This window comes from Leiobunum rupestre, chromosome 4 (assembly GCF_980474605.1).
Source record: "Leiobunum rupestre chromosome 4, qqLeiRupe1.1.hap1, whole genome shotgun sequence".
In the NCBI taxonomy this organism is placed as follows: domain Eukaryota; kingdom Metazoa; phylum Arthropoda; class Arachnida; order Opiliones; family Sclerosomatidae; genus Leiobunum; species Leiobunum rupestre.
This window is the reverse complement of record NC_143387.1, coordinates 56,787,509-56,807,048: the sequence shown is the minus strand read 5'-3', so window position 1 is coordinate 56,807,048 and position 19,540 is coordinate 56,787,509. Positions and strand designations below refer to the sequence as shown.

At 36.1% G+C, this 19,540-nt stretch overlaps 2 protein-coding genes across 6 annotated transcripts in view; both read right to left on the bottom strand.

Annotated features, from left to right (window-relative positions):
• Positions 1–15,794, bottom strand: part of LOC149948402 (uncharacterized) — a 64,242-nt gene extending 48,448 nt beyond the window's left edge. For both annotated transcript variants that reach the window (XM_090173409.1, XM_090173410.1), the window contains exons 1-2: positions 15,651–15,794; positions 12,866–13,083 (exon numbers count right to left, since the gene is read on the bottom strand). In XM_090173409.1, coding sequence (XP_090029535.1) covers positions 12,866–13,069 — 204 coding nt within the window. In that variant the 5' untranslated portion in view covers positions 13,070–13,083; positions 15,651–15,794. The remainder of the gene's footprint in view (positions 1–12,865; positions 13,084–15,650) is intronic.
• Positions 15,795–16,327: 533 nt separating this feature from the next.
• Positions 16,328–18,913, bottom strand: LOC149948401 (uncharacterized). Of its 4 annotated transcripts, none has more exons than XM_090173400.1 (7): positions 18,507–18,913; positions 18,350–18,442; positions 18,120–18,273; positions 17,711–18,051; positions 17,307–17,645; positions 17,006–17,245; positions 16,329–16,952 (listed from the first exon to the last, which is right to left on the bottom strand). In XM_090173400.1, exons 3-7 carry the CDS (start codon positions 18,269–18,271, stop codon positions 16,732–16,734), a joined length of 1,293 nt encoding a protein of 430 aa, XP_090029526.1. In that variant the 5' UTR covers positions 18,272–18,273; positions 18,350–18,442; positions 18,507–18,913; the 3' UTR covers positions 16,329–16,731. The 4 variants fall into 4 exon arrangements, with proteins under 4 accessions (XP_090029527.1, XP_090029526.1, XP_090029525.1 ...); XM_090173399.1 differs by having other exon boundaries at positions 18,350–18,460; positions 18,586–18,913; XM_090173401.1 differs by having other exon boundaries at positions 16,328–16,952; positions 18,428–18,913.
• Between the last annotated feature and the right edge of the window lie 627 nt (positions 18,914–19,540).

Below are 19,540 nucleotides of genomic sequence, written 5' to 3'. Positions count from 1 at the left end.
TTGAATGTGTCGCGATTTACAGCAATTATCCATTTAGAAAGTATTGTAGGTGTAGATAAGGGAAACCTATAGTTATAAAAAGATTTTAAATAAGAATTAATATTTATCTAAATAATATTATAATTTAATCCTACTTATGGAATGAAACCTTTTCCGGTAATGTTTTACTTGCAATCTCGCTTGCGATGCGTAAAAGCACAAATATTAACCATTTTTACTAAATAAAAACAGATTTTTAGTAGAAAACACTTTTACTACTACTTTTTTAATAAAAAAATATCACAAAAACTTGGGTATTTAATTATAAAACATGTTAACTAATATAAACGTAATTACCCGTTTTTCAAATTCACAGCTTAAGTTTTTGCGTCTGATTTTAAACCCGATAAATATTCTTAAGCGTTAGGTACTAACCAGTAAGTGACCTAGGCCAAGCGCTCACTGCTCTTCGTAACGTCTCCGTCCTAGCTTCCACAAGCTTTTGCTTCGTAACGGAGACAATGACTTGTGGAAGGCAGGACGGTTACGAAATGGAGAGCCAGTGGGCGCCTAGCCTAAGACGTCTTGTTTTGAACCTATAGTTAAGGCGGATGCACACATAGCCTTCGCGCGCGAAATTTCGCTGGCAAATCGCGTCGCGTCGCGTGAATTAAATAGAATGGAAGTCATGGCGCATGGGCGCGTGCGTGAAAATTCGCAGGCGAAATCGCTTGCGAACCGTATGTGTGTTTGGGCCTTAAAGTGGCGCTTTACACGGAGTACATTTATTCCATTGGCGACTGTAGCGCGCGCTCGTAGACTTGTAAAAGTTAGAGTCTGTGACGTCAGAGCAACATTAAAACAATAAGGCCAAGTTACTTTGTAAAATGAACTATTGATCTTTTTTTTTATTTAAAAAGTGACAACCCTGGTTAAAATAATGTAATTTTAAACTAACATTGAACTCTATTTCACAACAAGCATTTTTGTATATATTACAAGCTTGGTTAAAAAAATGCAACTTTTAAAATTGAAGAATTTGAATTTACTGTTTGTACGTAAACAATGGAAATTATATTACTTCTCAAAGCGGAAAATTTAAATTTTATAATTAAACTAATAAAGGAATAAAAACAAATACTAAAAAACCTTATACCCCGATAACTTTAAAATGTCGCAATTAAAACTTGTATCTAAACAATTGATAAAACCGCGTAAACAGGTAAATAAATTCGATAGCAATAACATAACGTCAATAACAAGGGCTAAATATTTTACTCGAGATTACGAAATAAACAAACAAAAGGGCGTAATTTTTTAAGGATTATACGGGTCGTTAAAAGTACGCGAACTCGGAACGATCCAAAAGTATTTTTAAAACGTCCTCGTAAACTAACAATCTTAATTTTAGACAAAATAAAAAATAGATATACCGGTAAAAATAATTAAATATCTTCGAACTTAAGTTGAAACCAGAAACCAAAAAAAAAAGACAAACCTATTGTTTCGAGTTATAAATATACGATTTCCGAATTTAGGTTCCTCGTTTAGAGAAAATAACGAAGACAATGGATAGAATAAACCCATTGAAAATACCGATACAAAATACAATGGGTTTCTAATTGCGGGTATCGGCCGTACTTTAAATGAACTAAAACGGGAGTTAATTAATTTCGAGTAATTAAAAATACGCCATTGAAGCGTAGTTTTTAGGGGGACTCTTCGTTTGGTGCGAATACGGATGGCTGGCCAAAAATCGGTATTGTTCCTTTGATTCGTGAGAGACCCTGAAGAATATTAATTAAAAGCGTGAGAAAAGTGTCAACTAGGTGCAACTTTTTACACGAGAAGAACGTGCTGTGACAACAACGACTGTAGAAGTTAGGGAGTTGTATATTGAGTGACTATGTAGATTATTTGATTTTCCGAATGCCTGTATTGATCATATTGAGGGCGTATAGTTTTATAGGGCAATGGTGGCGATTCATATTTGAAAGGGTCGCTGAACTCCGATCATAAGCTCCACCTCCAAAATTGATGCCAAGTTGAGCATTTTTTGGATTAAACTCGCGATTTTCAGACACTTTAAAATAAACAATGAAAAACTAAATCGTTGAATGTAGGCGCGATATTTATATTGGAAAAATAAATATTTTAAAGGTAGTTTCAACTTCAGAATACTTCAAGAATCTGTTGGGGGAAAATTTTCTATGATTATCACACAAAAGCCATTAATTTATAACGTAAAAATTAAATGAAACGTTTGATACAGACAGTCTATCATCTTATAGTCTTCCAATAATAAAACGTATAATTCAAATATTGAAATATTTAATTCACTTGCTTATTACATTATTACCATGGATATAAAGATTTTAGTATATATTGAAATATTTATTAGAATTCATAGGAAATTTAATTGCGCTATCCGGTATGTCACAGTTCGGTGCATCGTTACACATTCTATATATACCCTGCTCTAAGACTGGTAAAATTTCAATTTGCGTCAATTTCACGAAATGTAAACGTGACATCTATCATCTATGAGTAAATTCGCTAGTGCTTTCAACGCCCACCTGATCAGGTAGAAGTTCAGTTCAGTTCAGTTTATGCTTAAAAACAGGGTGCCTCGTCGAATTTACCCATATGTCCAGGGCCTTTCGTAGTAATACGCCATCTATGCGTCACCCGTAACGCAGCAGCACCATCAAAACCAGAAGGCAAATTTTACTTTATAGAAAGGCCTAAATTACGCTCGTTTTGAAAAATTAGTTAAAGTTTACTTATTTGAAGGTTGCCATAAAAATAATACGTACAAAGTTCTCGATTTTTAGTAGCGTTACACGAACCAATAAAAAAATGTTACCACCTTAAAAAATAGGAACAAATACAAATGGGTCAAATTGCCGAAACCTCGCGCAACAATCATAGACGAGGAAAAATTCACCGTTATGTAGATAATTAGAAAGCAATTAAAATATTTTGGAAGCTGACCAATTGGGATTTCAAAATACGGCACCCCGCGCGAGGAAGCAGCCTACAGAACTGTTTAACTCAAAACATGCCACCGACAAAATTACGCCGGGAATACGTGGAAAAAAGCGGTTTTCGCGCGGGACTATTACGAACGTAAAAGGAGGATTCTTGTAAACATTTCAAGGTAACGTCGAAATAGCCCATTCACTACTTCCTCAATTCCAACTAGTTAGAAGTAGAAGCGCGTTTAGACAAGGACCGCGCTTGATTTAAGGGAAAACTACCGGTGAAGGGTCACACGCGAGCGCGTCGTCATTGCTTGCCAATGTCTCGTACCAGGAAACGAGTCTAGAGCGAGGGTCAAATAGGTATACATATACTGGTTCCTTACCAGAAGAGTAAATTAAATAAAAACCCCAATTTCGCGGTCGATTTTGGGATAAATTCTATATTATGGTTGAAATGTTTATTGGTTTTTTAACCAAAGTTACGAGACAGGTTCCAAGCTGTAAGACAACAATAACGTTGCTTTTCTCTTCAGGCATTGCGAAGGGGTTAGCTTTGAGGTCAGAGGGTTGTTATATTTGCAGGGAAGGAATTTTCATGAAAAACAAACAACGGTGAAAGAGCTTAAACCAAACATACAAAACAAACCTAATTGTCATTCTTACGAGGAGACTACCCGAGGTGGTGATTTTGTTGAAACTAGGTGGGTATGTAGACCTTATGGTAACATGAAATTTCACCAAGGGAAAAATTGCAATGGGAATTATTTTTGCCATGGCAACCGAAAATGTTTTTGACAACACAGTATGTATATTTTCCCATTGAAAATAACATGGGAATCTGAGCACTTCTAAGGGTACCACCACCCCCCTGTGAAAAATTTCAAAATAATTTAAAATTTCAAAACCAAAATAAAATAGATCAAAATTGACAAATGAAATGAATTTTATGATATTTTGATGAATTTTGGTCAATTTGAACAAAATATGTAAAAATTGATCATTGTTATTTTCAATGGAAAAATATACATACTGTGTTGTCAAAAACATTTTCGGTTGCCATGGCAAAACTAATGCCCGTTGAAATTTTTCCCTTGGTGAAATTTTATGTTACCATAAGGTCCACATACCCACCTAGTTTCAACATAATCGGTGATAATCACCTCGGGTAGTCTCCTCGTTAGTGCATTTACTGAGCTCGTTTCAATGCTAACGAATTTATGTCGCCCATGACCATCTTTGAACAACAATCACAAGGAGAACGCAGCTAACCTTTAAACACGCTAACCGAAAATGTTTTTGACAACTTAAATTTTACCTTTCTCGAGTGGATTTAACATGGGAAAATAAAATATTTTGCGTGGTTTTCCTAAGTTTAAAGTTAATCGAACTTTATAGTCCAAATATTTTCATCTCAATGCGAAAAAAAAACTATATATTTGAAGTTTTGACGCGGCAAAATCGCTACTATTGGAACCTGCAAAGGTACAATTTATTTCCGCGTCCTAACTTGATCCTTCTCTAATACGTTATATTATATAAGTCTGATATTCAAAACTAGTGAGCACCTTTTTTACGCCGATTGGTATGTTTAATTTTTACGACTTAGCTGGATACTTCCGCAGTAAGATAGATGTTATTTACTAGGGATGCACCGATATGGGTACAGCCGATAATATCGGCAGATGTATCAGCTGTAATATTGGAAGATATATCGTCCGATATTAACAAAGTTATCTATCATAACAGTAGTGTATATGATAAAGTCATTGAAAAAGACTGTTCAGTACAGTGTCATATCATTTTATTATAATTTTTCATGAAAAAAGTTTGCAGGAGCATATCCGAATATGTTTCTTTTCATTTTACGTGATACATATTTTCTATCACATATCGAATATCGTTGTTTTTTATTGGTTTAAACTCGTAACCTCCGGTCTAAAAAAGGGTATGATCTAGCGATAAGGGTACATTTGTTCGAATTTCATTCGTCCGAACGGTGGTACAAATGTCCGAATGATCATTTGTCCGAATGCCGGAAAACAGGATCGTATGTTCGAAAAGGCGAAAACGTATTTCATTTGCCCGAAAAATTGATCACAACTTTTGTTGGTGATTTAGTCGTTCAATTTATGTTAACTTTACTGGCGAATTTCATTTGTTCGAATAATCGTTCGTCCGTTTTTTCGAACATTAGGAATTGGTTGTTTTTTTTTAAATATTGTTAATATAAGAAAATAGTAACATTAACGTGAACCTAACCTAACCTAAAATATCCATAACATTAAACGCAATTCCCACAAAAAACAGCAATAAGAAATACTAATTTAGGGACAGAATTCGGACAAGTGATGCTACCGATTCGGACGAATGAAATACACAAGTTGTCCAATTCGAACAATTGAAACATTTGTTATTTCGGCGGTTCGGACGAATGAAATTCGAACATTTGTTCCACCGTTCGGGCGATAGAAATTCGAACAAACGTACCTACCCCGATCTAGCTTCAATCCAATATTATCATTAGTTAGTTCATCGATAATTTCCCTATTTTTAAATGTTTTCCGAAAATACTTTTCTAATACAGACTTAAGCGAAGCCGATATTGGCCGATATATCGGTGTATCTTTATTATTTACTTCTGATAGTAATATCTAGGAGGCCACATTATTGACGCCATTGAAACTGAATCGCCCGAAGAGATTTCCGGCGAACTTAACGGGTTTCCCGATGATTAACCATTGTACCGGGGAAAAAACATTTCGTACCTGAGAAACGACAAAATATGAGCGCAAAAAACTAGTAAAACTAGAAATCGAGAAGGGGTGAAATGTCGATGGTTATCGAGACGCGGAAGTGCGTGATACGGCACCCTTCCGAAGTTCTTGCTTTTTTGACTTAAGACAGGGTTCTTTTTCAATCTGATGAGTTACGTTCTTGGGAAGAGGGACGCTAATTCGTGTCACTAGTTAACGAGAACTATCACGTATCGACGAGCGCAAACACGTCACGCGTTCGGGGTCGCAGCCGGGTCACGGAACGGGTGAATTACCCGCAACGACGACGGTGACATCGTACAACCCCCTCCTATCTCTTATCTAATATTATTTTTATTCTTACGAAGATCAAAGGCGGGAATTTTTACGGATTTCTTAGAGATTTAAAAAAGGTAAGATCATCAGTCGTAGCAGCTGCATGGGGTATTTATTCATTTATTCATTATTCGAATTTCAAAACTTAATTAGATGAATCTAATATATTTGAATAGATTGTACTAAGTAACTAGGCAAAAAAATTATTTAGTCTCAATTTTTTTTGTCTACTATATTGGTATCAAACTCCTATATATTATCTAATGAACCTGCATATAAATCAAACGTTTTTCTAAGACACTGAAATTTGAATAAGTTTGGGTGTAAGTTATTTGAATCCCTTTTCAGTCTAAGACACTGGCGTTTGAATCCCTTTTCAGTCTAAGACACTGGCGTTTGAATCCCTTTTCAGTCTAAGACACTGGCGTTTGAATCCCTTTTCAGTCTAAGACACTGGCGTTTGAATCCCTTTTCAGTCTAAGACACTGGCGTTTGAATCCCTTTTCAGTCTAAGACACTGGCGTTTGAATCCCTTTTCAGTCTAAGACACTGGCGATTGAATCCCTTTTCAGTCTAAGACACTGGCGATTGAATCCCTTTTCAGTCTAAGACACTGGCGATTGAATCCCTTTTCAGTCTAAGACACTGGCGATTGAATCCCTTTTCAGTCTAAGACACTGGCGATTGAATCCCTTTTCAGTCTAAGACACTGGCGATTGAATCCCTTTTCAGTCTAAGACACTGGCGATTGAATCCCTTTTCAGTCTAAGACACTGGCGATTGAATCCCTTTTCAGTCTAAGACACTGGCGATTGAATCCCTTTTCAGTCTAAGACACTGGCGATTGAATCCCTTTTCAGTCTTAAGACACTGGCGATTGAATCCCTTTTCAGTCTAAGACACTGGCGATTGAATCCCTTTTCAGTCTAAGACACTGGCGATTGAATCCCTTTTCAGTCTAAGACACTGGCGTTTGAATCCCTTTTCAGTCTAAGACACTGGCGTTTGAATCCCTTTTCAGTCTAAGACACTGGCGATTGAATCCCTTTTCAGTCTAAGACACTGGCGATTGAATCCCTTTTCAGTCTAAGACACTGGCGATTGAATCCCTTTTCAGTCTAAGACACTGGCGATTGAATCCCTTTTCAGTCTAAGACACTGGCGATTGAATCCCTTTTCAGTCTAAGACACTGGCGATTGAATCCCTTTTCAGTCTAAGACACTGGCGATTGAATCCCTTTTCAGTCTAAGACACTGGCGATTGAATCCCTTTTCAGTCTAAGACACTGGCGATTGAATCCCTTTTCAGTCTAAGACACTGGCGATTGAATCCCTTTTCAGTCTAAGACACTGGCGATTGAATCCCTTTTCAGTCTAAGACACTGGCGATTGAATCCCTTTTCAGTCTAAGACACTGGCGATTGAATCCCTTTTCAGTCTAAGACACTGGCGATTGAATCCCTTTTCAGTCTAAGACACTGGCGATTGAATCCCTTTTCAGTCTAAGACACTGGCGATTGAATCCCTTTTCAGTCTAAGACACTGGCGATTGAATCCCTTTTCAGTCTAAGACACTGGCGATTGAATCCCTTTTCAGTCTAAGACACTGGCGATTGAATCCCTTTTCAGTCTAAGACACTGGCGATTGAATCCCTTTTCAGTCTAAGACACTGGCGATTGAATCCCTTTTCAGTCTAAGACACTGGCGATTGAATCATTTTGCGACTTAGACGAACGCATTTCAATCCTTTTAGCGTCTTAAACACCGACGTTTGAATCATTTTGCTTCTAAAGACGATGGTATTTGAATCATTTGTCATCTAAGACACCGTAATTTAAATCAATTATCGTCAAGGCATCAGAATCCTTTCGCGTCTAACACACCGACATTTCTATCCTTTCTGTATATTGTACCGGATTACCGGTATTTAAATCTTATTTGTCCATGACACCGGTATTTACAGCAAACCAAACCGGTATTTCGTAATTTCAAATCAATTAAGAAATAAATACCCGTTACTACTCTAAAAAATAATCAATTTATGTTCGTTATCAACCAATCAACGCATTACACGCGTATGCCCTCTTCAGCAACAGGATTTTAAAAAAAAAATTCACGTCGAAACAAGGAATGACATTAAATCGCGTAAATATCTTTTGGCCGAAAGGGCCAATGATTCTCGAATAACGCATCATCCAAAAGCCCCCCCAAAAAAACAGGAGGTTTGTTTATAGGCCATTTTCTCACCAGCGAAACGAAAGATCTGGTAGAACCAGTCTCGCAGACTTTTAACGCTATAAAACATTTTTTTTTATCTATAATACTTATATTTTGAAATCCTAGTTTTTGGGGAGTCTTTGGGTCTATGGGCTAAAGCGGGAATAAGGTGCTCGGAACCTCGAGCAGGTTTGGCGACGTGTAGCCAGGATCTTCTCTTCCATCGCCTAAAGTTTCTTTTCTGGCTGAAAAAGAACCCCCTTAACATTTAGCTTGTCAAGAAGTAATACCGAAGCTATTTTTTATATCTAGATTACGGTTATTAGTATCGTTTTTAATGTCAGTTCCATACTGGTTTCTGGCCCTTCAAAAGACCTCTTTGTATCTCATTTGCGATTATCACGCATTAGGGTTAATATTGCTTTTTAAGTATCAATTTAAAACTAGTTTTTTTTAACGCGCGAATTTTTTCGAATTATTATTATTATTAAAATACACGATATTTTGAGACGGTGTGAAGTACGTATTTTTTTTTCAACGCTCTGGAAGTAGTTTTTTGGCGTGTTGATAATACCGATATGGCCAGTTTAAAATTCTGAGATTTTTTAGTATTGATAAGGCCATTTTCAATTTCGGAAATTTTTTAGTACTGATAAGGCCATTTTCAAATTCGGAAATTTTTTAGTACTGATAAGACCATTTTCAAATACGTAAATTTGTCAGTACTGATAAGGCCAGTTTCAAATTCGGAGATTCGGTAATACCAATATGACCAGTTTCAAATTCGTAGATTCGGTAATACCGATATGACCAGTTTCAAATTCGTAGATTCGGTAATACCGATATGGCCAGTTAAAAATTAAGCATTTTGGTAATATATGTTCAATTTAAAATTCTTAAATATGTTTTAAATTTACGAAATTTCAAATGCAAATCAAGTTAAATATTGGAAGAAATTAACTAATTTTATTTAAGAATATTTGTATTTTACCGGTTAGGGCTACGCGAATAATATCGACGAAAATTTGGTTTTCCCTTCTAGATTTCTTTGTTTTACTATAAAGCCGGAAATTGACCATGACTACACTTCCTATAGCATCGTTTCCCGTCTATCCAAAAATATCCCATTAGCTTTGATATATCTTTTATGGTTAAAAACGGATCAGCGCATTAAGATAACTTTCTTTATGCCTTTAAAGAAAGTTATACACGAAAAAAAAAACGATGTAGTAGTAAATTTCTATAATCAATTAGTTAAGGGGAAAATCTTACGAGCTTAAAAAATGAGAATGCAAGGTGGTAAACGTCCCGTGACGGACTTTCCCCCTTAAAAAAGAAACCGTATTTCGAATTTAGTATATTTATCCCTTACATGTACTCCCGTATCCCGTAAACGGAGTTCTTAGCGATCTCGAAATATTAATAAAATGTTTATATTTCGTTACCGGAAGTGGCATCAAACGCAAAATTTAACCCTTTCAGGGGACTATCGAAATACAATTGTTTGCCCCTTTTCACGGATTTCTGATTCAAGGTAATAAAATCTTACGCTAGACCACACACATTTTTTAAAACCTCCACCGCCACACATTATCTTGACAATTGCGAATGTTATGGTTTATGGTTAGTGGAATAGTAGGAATAACACCCTAAAATGCATTGTCACGAAAAGGTTGCGAGGTACACCCGTTTATAAGGCCTAAAAAAACGCAGTCCCAAACCCCTCAAAATAGTACAGTTACGAAAACGTTACACTAAGATCTATAATAAAACTTATTAACTTACGATTACGGCATCCGGGTTAAAATGAAGAGAGCGTGACCAAATCAACGTCAATATTTCCAAAAATAACGGTAATGTCTTTACAAATAGACACACGATTTCGCGTCCGATTATGAAAACGTCCGAATTCGCTGGCCGGCTAGACACAAACTGATTTCAGGGTCATATTTACTACGAGATTTGACGATTGCAAACTTTCCTGGTCGGTGTGTATTAAAGAGAAACTTAAAAGTTTGGACCGACTCGATAAGTCAGCTACCCGCTTCGAAGTCAAACTCGAAAGAGAATGGGAAAAATCGTCTGCTCCACCTGAAAGCGGTTACGTGAGTTCCACCCTCTAGCGGCTTGCCCCCCTTACGGTCGAGGTAAAAAACCACGCAACCAGAAAAGGGGGGTTTGTCATAAAGAAAAGAACAACGAAATAGACTAAACTAAACGACAAATGATTTTGTTACAGTTTCATTTGTTCAAATAATCTAAATTTTTATCACGTTCGGCAATATACTCAAAAATTAAATAATTCAAACTTTTGATTTACATTTTCCAGATTATGACGCGTTTTATATTGAATATAATTTAAAATTATTTGGAACACGAAAGGGTTGGTTCTGCTGGGTTTACAATTAAAAAGGATTTTTAATTTTGAAATAAAGTGTTTTAGAGAGTTTCATTGATAAAACAAACAAACGAAGGGTGGAAAGTAGCGCCATTTTGTTTTCTGGTTTCGTCGGTGAACCATTAACCTTATTTAACGCATCACTGCGCCAAAGGTGACGCTCCGATCCTTAATATCAATCTGGTGGTGGTATTGTGTTACTAAACAAATGGTTTTTTCGCATCCGTATCGCGCCCATTGAAGTTAAATTGGTACAAAAGCTGGCTCTCCTCTTCGAAAACCACAAATTTGAATGGCATCATATTATCCATGATAGTTAATCAAGGGGTAAAATTATTTTGAAAAAAAAAAACCACTTCACAATCGCGCACAGGTATATAAAAAGTCTTTAATTGGGAAACTATAATCTTGAAGAGAACTCGTTTTACTAATTGGCTAGAAAATTGCTACCTCGATATGGTTTTAAACAAAGTTTGGGATTGTTAACAAGATAACAGAAGGGTCACAAACAAAAACAACTAATTATAGAACAGTTGTTTTAAGACACGACTTTCAAAATCTATTGAATAAAGTTTTTCTTAGTTTAAAGTTAAACGAACTCTATAATCAAAATATTTTCATCTCAACGTGGAAAAATACGAGATATTTTAGAAGATAACCAAACATGTGGCGACATCTGTAGTAACATTTTCAATAAGTATGACACTTCCTATTCTTCACATTTACTGAGAGCGCTGCTGCAGCTATTCACAAAACAGACTCTACAGTGAACTTTGTCACCACTGACTCTCGAGTCTTACGTAGCACGATATTCTTTCGTTAGTGGTTAGTGCATTAAATAACCACTAAGTTAAAAGTCACAACTTTATAATTACGCAATAAAAATATATATTTTTTTAAAACAATGAAAACCGTTTAGAGACAAATAGTTTCGCGTCTTAACAGACGCATTATCAGGTCTGAATCTTGGATTAATTCAGGCATAGGGATATTCCGGTCTCGTAGAAATAGACCTTTCTATAAAGTAACATTGGCCTTCTTGTTTTGATGTTACTGCTGCGTCACGGGTAACGTATCGATGACGTTTTACTACGAAAAGCCCCGGACAAAAGAGTAAATTCGACGAGGCACCCTGTTTTTAAGAATAAACTGAACTGAACAGTCTGAACTTCTATGTATTTCGTGACGAATGAGCTACATAAAAACAAGTTCAGCAAGCGTAGCTTATTTTATAGTAAGGTCCCCTCGCTGGAGGAAAATCGTTTGCTAATGGCGCTCTATCGGAAAAGATAGGCGTAACAACGTCTGCGCATGCGCGAAAAACGGGGCACACTTTAAGCCCGCACCAGAAAATTCCCAGAAAACGTTTAGAAGGTGCCTCCTGTATGTACACACAAAGGTATATCTACAATCCTACAAATTCCCCCTACACGTTTTCGGGCGGTGGCTTAGCCTCTCTATTATATCTACTTTCAAGTTTGACGCGAAAATTAGTTCGAAAAATAAACTATAAATATATTCTGTGCCCCGTTTTTCGCGTTGGCGCAGATATAGTTTAGCTCCTCTCTTTTCTGAGACGGCAAATTATCGCTCCTCTCTTTTCGTTCTTTTTGAGCGGTAAAATTTTCGCTCCTCTCTTTTCACTCTTTTTAAGAGGTAAAATTTTCGCTCCTCTCTTTTCACTCTTTTTAAGAGGTAAAATTTTCGCTCCTCTGTTTTCACTATTTTGAGCGATAAAACTTTCGCTCCTCTATTTTCGCTTCTTTGAGCGGTAAAACTTTCGCTCCTCTCATTTCCGTTTTGCGCTATTTCAAAAAGGTATTTAGCCGCTCAATATCGCTCAAAATAAGAGGAGCACGCCTATCACTGTTGCGCATAGAGTCAACGAATACGCCCGTCTCACGATTGGCTTATGATTACGTAAAGAGCAGAAAGGCACCGCCCATCCTAGCCCCAAGATTATGATATAAATTAATACATTCATGATAGGCTTTGAAAGCGCCTCGCTAGAGGGCAATTGTTTTCACTGTTATGACGTCATTTCGGGAATATATCACTGTAAAATATTTCCTAAAGAGACATACTTATCGAACAATATTATGGTAGTGGTCGACAATAACAAAAACGTTTAATATCACGTATAATTTCGGTTGCAGAAGCTCAGGAAGAAAAGAAATTGAATTATAAATGTTCCTACCTCTTTAATTTTTCTGATGAATTCGTCTCTTTCGAAATTCCAATCGTCATCGTCTTGTTTCTCGTCGTCACCCACCTCGAGGGTTTTTGCACTTCCCGCCATTTCCGTTAGCGGTCGTTTCGTCCCTCGAGGTGCGAAAGTAGTCGTTGATTCGTCGTTTCGGATTTCGAAACGGTCGTTCGTAGTTTTGGTTTCGGTAGACATGTTAATTTATAAGGCTAAAATGAATAAGAGGAAAACAATTTTGCACCAATATAAGCAAGCTTTGCATATTTATTGTGTTATTGATAATGTATGTATTTAAGACTTAAAATTAATGACTATGTTGAGACTATCCGTGGGCATTATGGTCGAATTTTTCCCTGCCACGAGAGTGAGCTTCAATAAAACATCTTCAAGGAAATCGCCAAGAAGTAATATATCCAAGAGCCATGACCTGCAAGTTACTGTTTTTTTTGGTGCTTGTTAAAATAATGGAAACTTTTCACCTTTACGTCGTGTTTTTGCTAAGCCTTAATATGTCAAAAAAAGTTACCAGGTTAAAAGGAAATACTGATTGCAGCATACCGTACAGGTACAAAATTTCCATTATTTCAACCTGAAAACCGAACGTCGTGTTTTTGCCAAACCTTAATATGTCAAAAAAAGGTACCTGGTTAAAAGGGAACGCTAGTTGCTGCCGTAAAGGTGAAAAATTTCCATTATTTTAACAAGCACTATATAAACAGTAACTTGCAGGTCCTAGCTCTTGGCATGGAGGAAGATTTCCTTGAAGATGCTTTATTGAATTATTTATAGACGCTTCAATAAATCATCCTCCCAAGAAGTAATATTTCCGAGAGCCAGGACCTGCAAGGTACTGTTTATATAGTGCTTGTTAAAATAATGTAAATGTTTCACCTTTACGGCAGCAACAAGCGTTCCCCATGGCGTTCCCTTTTAACCATATAGCTTTTTCGACATATTAAAAAACACGACGTTCTGTTTACAGGTGAAATGTTCCCATTATTTCCACAAGCACTATATAAACTTTAACTTGCGGGTCCTGGCTCTCGGAATTATTACTTCTCGGCAATTTCCTTGAAGCGTCTATTGCGTCGAAAGACGTTAATTATTAGAGAACGAATGTGATACACGCTATTTGCATTTTTGTAAAAGTCGCTCGATGACTTAGGTGGTGCCTTGGGTACAAGGTTCGTAAAAGAAAAGCACTATATGCCTTGGGTATTAGCAAGAATGTATTTATTTATACTCAGGGAGAATGAATATGTCGAGACTATCGACGGACACGTTGAGCCCCTAACCCCGTCACGCTAAGGGGGGGGGGGAAAGGAGGCGGTCTTATTTTTTGCGTCCTCGCAGCAGCGTTCATCGCGTCGAAAAACGTAATTTTTAAGAACCAATGAGATTGCAGTATTATGTGATTTTATTAAAGCGGAGGAGCATACCGGGGGGCACAACGGTTGGAATTAGAGAAACGCTAAAAATAATCTCAACATATTAATTCTCCCGGAGTATAAATAAATACATTCTTGGTATTAGCCTAGCTGATTATTATTATTATTATTATTATTCTTCGAGCATGAGATGATAAGAAGTATCGTTAAAAATCGTCTCAAACAAGTGACACTCCCCAAGTAGAAATAAATACATTCTTGGTTTGTGATTCGCTCTTGGTTTTATGAAAAAAATCAAAGATTTGTTTATTTTTCTGTTTGTCAAAGCCAAAATTACTCTTTATCAACCTATACATTGAAAAGGTTGACAAACAGAACAGGTGGAATATACAAAAAAAAATTAATTTAACGAGAGATTTTTCTCGATTCAAAAGCTAAGGGTGTAATGCCAAGACCCAGAGGGAAGAAAACTTGGATTAGGTCCAAGAAAATCAAGGAACAGAGTGATGTAAATTTAGCAACAAAACATCCCTTATTTTTGGAGGAGTTAGAGAAAGAGAACCAATCCTTCTGTTAGATGACAGAGGAATACAAGTACGAAATGACTCACTTGAGAGTTTCACAAACACCATTTCATCTAACACACTGTTAGCCTCTTAAAACTAACACCCACCCTAGAGTAATTACAAATAAACGGAAAAAATCGCCACACTTGTGAAAAATATCTAAAAAAACAACGCTACGACACAGCTACAGCCTCTCTCCCCCCCCCCCTAGAATATTAATACTACCAGAAGTTGATAATAAAACTCTTACGAGAAGTGTCCATCGAAGTCATTAAAGTGAAACACGGAGGCTCGACAAAGTGTTTAATGTTACTTTCCGCCAAATCGTAGGGGGCTTAAAATTTACCTAATGTGTTTCTCCGCTAACGATGTGAAATGTAAAAATTTACACTCCTTAGGGATATTTACTTATTTATTAATCATACTGTACTAGTTTTGAAAAATCACTGTACATGATTAGGTTTCGCACGAGATGCTGATCACTTTCCGTAATCAGTGTGCAAACTTGTGCTAATTAGCCCGAAATGTGTTTTGAAAAATTAAGGGTAGCCAAAGAAGGTACATGAATCAAAATAATAGTATTAATGATATGAATACTTCTCTCGTATGGTATATTATATACTTCTGAAAGTACGTTACATAACACCGCTGTAAGATGATGACAAAAGAAATTTTGCTTTAACTTTTAATTAACGATTATTTACATAAAAAAAGAAACGGTACATAATAATAGAATTTAATGACATGGGTTGTATGTAAGACAAATACTGTAGATTTACAACGCAAAAGGTGAGGCAAAAATAAACAATAAAATTAACTCACCAAATTTGAATATTTATCCACACAAATTTCAGGGTAAATTAAAATAAACCGATGAAGGGAAACTGAAATATTATGGGCCTGCCCTTTCTACCCCATCTCAATCTCCGATTTCTAAAGTTGTGGGAAAAGCATAGGGAAGCCAAAAAAACTGTACCCCCATTCACCACGCAGGGAAAATCTACTAAATGCAGTTTTATTTCACTATCATGGGATTAAAAAACAAAGCATCACGCGCCAAATTTAAACCAGGCGCTTAAATAAATCATCCTCCCAGGAAATCGGCAAAAAGTACTTGTGGAAATAATGGAAACTTTTCACCTGTAAACAGAACGTTGTGTTTTTGCCAAGCCTTAATATATCAAAAAAGCTACCTGGTTAAAAGGAACGCCATTGGGAACGCTTGTTGCTCCCTGCCCTAAAGGTGATAAATTTCCATTATTTTAACAAGCATTATATGACTTGCAGGTCCTCACTCTCGGAAATATTACTTTTTGGGGATTTCTTGGGAGGATAATTTTTTAAGCGTCTATTAAATGCGTGAACCGTTAATAACATTATTCGCTTATAAGAATTATAAACTTACGACTATGCCAATAATAAATTTTTAATAGTACAAAATATTTAGATTTTTTTGTATAAAAATACGGTTTTTATTGGATTTGAAGTTGATAGGAACTGATTTGATCAGTATAAGTCCAAAAAACTAAGCTTCCAATTTAACAGATTATATTGTGATTTTCTCAAAGAGCAGAGATAAATGGCACTTTTCTCATTAATTATTATGTTGACTGTTTGACATAACTGAAGTAATCTGTAAGATAGGTTAAAAATCAGTATTGGTATCAATTTGTTATAGGGTAAAAATATACTTATTGGTTGAAATTTTTAATACTTTTATCAAAACCTTTCCTTGGAAATTGGCCATATAATTGTATATATAATTATAACAATAATTAGTACTATAAAAAGTTAACAGATTTGCTCATTGCCATTGTATATAAATATTTAAATTATTAAAAGTTCCAATACTGATCTTATAACATTAAATTATACTTTAAAACATTAAAACATTTTCAACAGTTTACAACATGACACACGAATCTTGTTGTAAAGTTGGAGGAGGACTCAAAACCTCCGCAGGCGGTTCCGTGTAAAAACCATCTAACCAGATTCGTATAACGTACAACCAGTATTCACTCCTTTCTGCTAGATTATAGGTATAGCTTGTTTCAAGGCCATGTTTTCGTTCTCCTCCAGTCCTCCATCTCATAGCAGCTGTTTCGCAGCTCAAAACTCGACCTCCTGAGAAAAAAACATTTTTTAAATAATCAAGAAATAAACAATGTATTCCTTACCAGTAGCCCGAAGCCATTCTTCAATTCTTCGTTTAGATTGGGAAAGACTTTCATATTTGTCACAGCCCATGGTTTTTATTTTGATTGTATAAGGCACAAAATTTTTGCAGCTTAAATTTAACGGAGGAGCCACACGGTTTCCAGTTAGAGTTACGTAACCAATACGTAAAATTCTAACATAAAAAGTGGTGGTGCCTCCACGTTCCATATAAGTCATTCTCTGCGTATCCACTCTATTCCCTAGAAAGACATTTATATCATGTTTAAGTCAATTAACAATATCTTTTTCATTACTTCTTACCTGTTTTAACTTTAATTTCAAAGGTTTGGGCGTTACAAAATCGAATCATTTGCTGTCCTGAACCCCAACGTGATGCCGCCATAATAACATTCGAAAAAGGTTCATATTTTGCTCTTCCAAATATTCCACCATCATCCAGCATTGCAGGTTTGAAATCGGCTACGCCAATTTCTTCTCGTTCTCTCTCCAATTTAAGATCAACGTGTTCAAAGAAAATACGAATGACCACAATAAAGTGGGTTGAATACTCTCCTCTTTCATGCCAATATGTTTTATCAGGATCAAAGTTTTGGATCATATCAGCTTTCATTTCTTGAGTCTCGATAGTCACGATTCGACCTAGATAAAAAGGGGATGCAAAATCTCATTTAGAACTTCCATTTTATTTATTTAAAAAACTATACCAGGTAATGCATTTGGATTTTCTCTGGTTCTTTGATTAAATTCTTTCAATGTATCATCTAAGCTAGCAAACTCTGGCCATCCCAATGTGTTATTATTCATAGTTCTTGGAACCACGTTGATGTAACCAATTTGTTGAGCATGGTGGTTTGCTTTTCTAGGAACAAGCCATAATCTAAGGCCCCTGATATAAGTGTTTCCAGACTTTCCATATTCTAGGTAAGTCATTTGTTCTGGATTAACAAATGCACCAGCTTTGCATTTAAATTCAATGCTCTCGCAAGTTTTAGCTTCCCAATAAGGATTTTGCGCAAGAAATTGGTTGGCTCGAATTACTAGGACGCTGAAATAACAAAAATGATATTGAATAATTTATAGTTATAACATAAAGTAATGAAAGTTAAGGCTTACGAAAAAGGTTCAAATTTTGGAGAACTGAAAATACCCGGTTCTTTAAGCATTCCTGGTAAAAAATCTTGCACCGTCAAAAGGCCTCCAAGAGATGAGTGCTCCGCAAACACTTCCTGATACTGGGGTGGAGTGACATCATTTGAGTATGCCATTTCTTTAATTCAAAACAAAAATAAAATTATTATTGGAAAAATGAACTTTCAGCGTTATATTTATGTTCACTGCATTACCCTCCTTCTGGTAAACTTTCTGTAAATTGCCTCTTTTTAATTTCTGCAGGATATTATGAATATGAAGCTAAGGATTACCTCCTTTGTCATTTCCTTGCGTAAATATGACGCCTATATTGGTAAAGTACTTTGATAAAAACTATATTAACTATACTACCTTCTAATTGTATAACACTCTTAATCTGTCCCAATGATTCCCCTCTCTGATTGACAATGTTCTCAATTAATTTATTTACTTGTGAACACAGAGCTGCGAAGGCTACCCAGCCCTAGCTCTTACTGGAACAGGAGCAAAAAAAAAATAAAGTCTTAAAATTGTACAGGTAACAGGTTGGACTTGTTTCATAAAGTTCGAAATTTTTTATTTTTTTTTATTGTGACGGGTGGGACAATACAGTCCGCTCGTCCACTTGATTAATCAGGTGCGAGATATGTGTTACGGCCACGCCAACCGGGGGATACTTGGGGATAGGGTTGGGACACCCGTGGCGGAAGTATGACAACCACCAGATGTGGGATTAGTGGTCGTCCTCACACGGACTTCCACAAACTCTGCCTCCCGGACGCCTGGGATTACAGGAGTGAGCCACTACTCCCGGCAAGTTCGAAATATTCGGCCATCCATGATTCGGCGAATGACGGTGTAATAGGCAGCGTTGCCAGTTCCTGAAACTCAAATTATCGATCTCAGAAAAAATTATCGTATGCCTGAAAACTGGCCGTAGATTTAAATTTTGTGTGAAATACTGACGTTAAATTTGTGAAATCAAAATTTTAATAACACCGATTTAAAACTTATGTTTAACAATCACAGTTTCAACTGGTTCCCAGCCAATTAAAAAAATTATCGTATGCGTGAGCTGAATAATCGAAAAAAAACGTACTCAATACTAAGCCTTTGAAAATATCGTACGTCCCAAAATTTATCGGTGTACGATAATTATCGTACGTCTGGCAACGCTGGACCGTCACTCAGTCACTAATAGGAAATGCTTTTTCAAAATATTGCGTAATAATTGCATTTGATCTTCGTAATGATTAGCTGTGGATTAAACAACCAAATGAAATCAAGTTAAATATAAACCCATAAACGGGAAGGCTCTAAATTCAAATTTTAAAATCATGATTAATCTAAATTTATTTATTCTACACAAAATAGACATACAAGTTGCGTAAAATTCATAAAACGGT